Source organism: Propithecus coquereli, unplaced genomic scaffold (genome assembly GCF_000956105.1).
Source record: "Propithecus coquereli isolate 6110/MARCELLA unplaced genomic scaffold, Pcoq_1.0 Scaffold224, whole genome shotgun sequence".
Lineage (NCBI taxonomy): Eukaryota > Metazoa > Chordata > Mammalia > Primates > Indriidae > Propithecus > Propithecus coquereli.
This window is the reverse complement of record NW_012147634.1, coordinates 4,479,370-4,483,040: the sequence shown is the minus strand read 5'-3', so window position 1 is coordinate 4,483,040 and position 3,671 is coordinate 4,479,370. Positions and strand designations below refer to the sequence as shown.

General features: G+C 34.3%; 1 protein-coding gene across 1 annotated transcript in view; it reads left to right on the top strand.

The window, feature by feature from the left end:
* Window positions 1-3,671, top strand: part of USP3 (ubiquitin specific peptidase 3) — an 84,127-nt gene that overhangs the window by 34,459 nt on the left and 45,997 nt on the right. Inside the window, exon 3 of the mRNA XM_012645073.1 lies at window positions 1,813-1,944. Within this exon, the coding sequence (XP_012500527.1) occupies window positions 1,813-1,944 (132 nt within the window). The remainder of the gene's footprint in view (window positions 1-1,812; window positions 1,945-3,671) is intronic.

Sequence of the window (3,671 nt, the reverse complement as noted above, 5' to 3'; positions counted from 1 at the left end):
GAATCATTTAAGTAACCATCTAGAACATTTGGAGACTGTGGTATTGTAGTTAAATAAGCTGTATGTACTATGTAAAGATGATCAGTTTTCAAAGACTTTAAAGTAGAAATGCCTTTTATTATTATTGTTTAATATTATTACCACTGCAGTAAATTACTATTGTTTTTCATGGTGAAGTACTATAAATATGTGATAAGAATAGGAAATTAAAATGATTAGATGTTGAACCTATATGATGCATTAGAGTTTACCTTTTTAATTAGTGGGTGTTTATTTACCTGTGCAATAATGTGTTATCTCAAAATATGTGCTTAACGTGACCACCTTCTAAGCAATTATGTTGTTTGGATTCTGAATAAGTAGTAGTTAAGCATAGAAAGAAAAATGCTAATAAAATAATCACTGACATTCATTTGTTATTTGCCACACCTAACAACCCATCAGACACAAAGTACTATTATCTCCATTGTATAGATGAGAAAACAAGCACAGAGAGGTTAAGTGACTCACCCAAGTTCACATGAGCAGGCTGTGACAAAGCTTGCTTTTGAACCCAGGCAGTCTAGTTTTTGAGCTAATACTCTTAATCGTTATTTGACTTTAAAATTCATTTTAGTACAGTTTTGTGGACAGAGGAGCCATGTTAAAAGTATAGTAAAAAAGTGGAAAAAGAACATGATCAGATTCTGAGCTGAAGTTAATAGTGCCTTGAATGCATCCCGTTTTCCTGGGTATAGAGGCTAGGCTTGAAGTTAATCCTTCCTACTAACCACAACTATCCTACTTTCCCCAAGGTAAGTGTTGGTTCTGGTGCAATTAAGGTGCCTCATGATGAAACAGCATCTGAATTCTTTGAGCTTATTTATTTTGGTACCATTTAAACAACATTTGCTTTGACTGAGTTTTCAAGTAGGTCTTGCCTTCTACAAATTGGCTGCTTTCTAGAAACTGGGAAGTGTTGTGTTACAGGGTCTTCACAGCAGTGGTCAGTGACAACATTGTGCAGTTTTTTAGGTGAAGGTTGTAGGTGAATTTGGCTGCACATCATGTATATATGAATCCTTATTTCAATTTCATTTTGCTTGCTGCACAATGGTGATTTATTAAGTCTGAGTTGCAAAATGTTACAAAATTTTTATGAATATAATCAACTTTTGATTATCTTTGTACACATAAATAAATAACAATTTTTTATAAACTGAAGATGATTTGTGTTTCATTCGGATTGTTTCTAAACAAACGCGTTTCCATATGAGTGGAGCTGATTGTCCAGGCATTCAGACACAAGATTTGAAGACATATTGATGAGAAAGAGATGAAAGATAATCATCCTTTTCCATATCTGACTCTCATGTTTTATATTAAGCAACAACTCAAGCAGAGAGCCTATGGCCCTGTGGGAAGTGGTTGAGTAATTTAGTTTACAGAGCTCCTCTTTGATGATAGCCCAAGTTGAGGGCTAGAGGTATGAGAAAAACTTAAAAAAAAAAAAAGAAAAGAAAGCTATAGTGAAAGCATCAGCAAAGGCATTTATAAGTGCTAATATCAATGGTATTAAGACTGATTTGCATAAATAATGCCTTTCCTTGCCTGGGCTTAGTCTTGTATATAATTAAAAGTTGACTGTGGTATTCGATTGCAAAAAGGAAACATATTTTAAGTATTCAGCTTAATAAATTACTAAATGATTGAATACTATTATAGGACTTTTCTCATTTTGATTTGATTAATAATTAATTTTATTATCTCTTAGTACTTTAATCTCCAAAGCAATATTTAGATTAAAGTAAATTTTCATTTGGTTTTTGTAAGGTATGTGAATGGCCATGCAAAAAAACATTATGAAGATGCACAAATACCCTTAACCAACCATAAGAAAGCAGAAAAGCAAGATAAAGTTCAACATACAGTTTGTATGGATTGCAGTAGCTACAGTACATACTGGTAAGTTAATATTTTCTGGAAATGACATTTCTTACTATGTGTGTGCAAGTATGCTCCTACTTTCCTTTCCCTCTTCCCTTCCCTTTCCCAGTCTCTAAGATAGTTGCTACCGCATTACCTCCTTTTAGTCCTGCTGGGATTCACAGGGACTGGAGCCATCGGGAATGCCTGTCTTTGTGCATTTCGGATTTCACTTTGCAGTGTTCCTTTAGACTTCGAGGCCGCCTCTTCTCTCCCACACCCTCCTCCTTGTCCATCCCCGTAAGTTTTGGGGAAATACATCTATTTCTTTCTTGTTCATTATAGTTTCTTTTCTTTTTCTTGTGTTATTTTTAATTGAAGAACAATATGATAAAAACTCATGTTCCAAAACAAAACCCATGTTCCTACTGTCTAGTTAACATTTGCCATATAATCTTAAAAATTTTAACTTCTCTGTTTACAAAATTGTTTTGACAGTCTCCCTTCTCCCAGTACAGTTCTGCTCTCCTCTTCTACTCCCCCAGAGGTAAATGTCAAAAATTTGGGTGTATCCTTTCAGGCTATTTTTTTTTTTTTTAGGTATCTCATCCTTTAAAAAGAGGTTGGAGGCCCTGCTTTTCTCTTTGTAATATAATATACAGACCTGTTTAATATAAATGACAAGAAAATGAGTGTTTTTGTGACAACTTTGAACTAGGTATTTTGGTTACAAGTGATGTTTAACGATCCATATCCATTTGATATGCTCAGAAAGTAGTATATTTTTCAGTTTTACCTTTGGTGTGAAGCAAATTCATTTCTTTGACTAGTAAATATGATGAATAATTCTTGTTTTAATCAGTTTACCCTCAATTCAAATGCTTGTTGACATTGAAGGGAAAAAAAAACCCAAGCCATTTAAAAGATCCCTTTGGAGATATTTTTTCTTGCCAGACAGCTCTTGAATGTCACATGAAGGCAATTGCTGGACAGAGATGGGGATTTAAAGTCCAAATATCACTTTAAATTCATACTTTCTACTGAAGTGGGATGCTACTTCTTCCTACATTGTCCTTAGTTGATAGTCGTATTGGAGAAAGATGCCCATCAAAAGGAGGGGAAAAAAAGGCCAGTGGTTTGCCAGGTCTTTTAAATTTTTACGGGTTTAATGTTATTAAATTCTGGCTGTTGAATAAACATTTTAAAGTTTAGTCATTCGGATCACCACTGTTTCAGTGATCCTTTGCGTGGAAGGTGTCCAGACCTAGAAGAGAGAGAAGCTGGAGGTAGATGGAGATTTCGTTAAAAATGAAAATCCTCCCAAGATTTTCACACAAGGGTTAGTGCTCAGTTTATTGTTATTTGCTATTGTGAAACACTCCTTTCTACCAAAGTTAAGCATTAGCCAGGCGGTTAAAGTGTTTTCATTAGTTTTTTCCCTTTTCCCTCAAGAAACTTATATACTAGAATGATAACAGAACCATGTATTTCTGTGTGTTCATGAGTATTTCTGCTTTAGGCAGCAGAAATTAATATCTCACAGTCATTGTCGTAGGTCATGTCAACCTGTACGTACAAGATATTGAGGAAATTCATTCTTCTTGATTTTCGGTTAGCAGTGTGCATGAATTGCTTATTGGGGGACTTTGGAAATACAATTAAATCTTTATGTGCTATAACAAGTTTGCAGTTGCTTTTCTTGCTGTTGGTAAGATTCTAAAGAAACTAACCTCAAGGAAATTTTAAGAATTATCTTAATAGAGTAT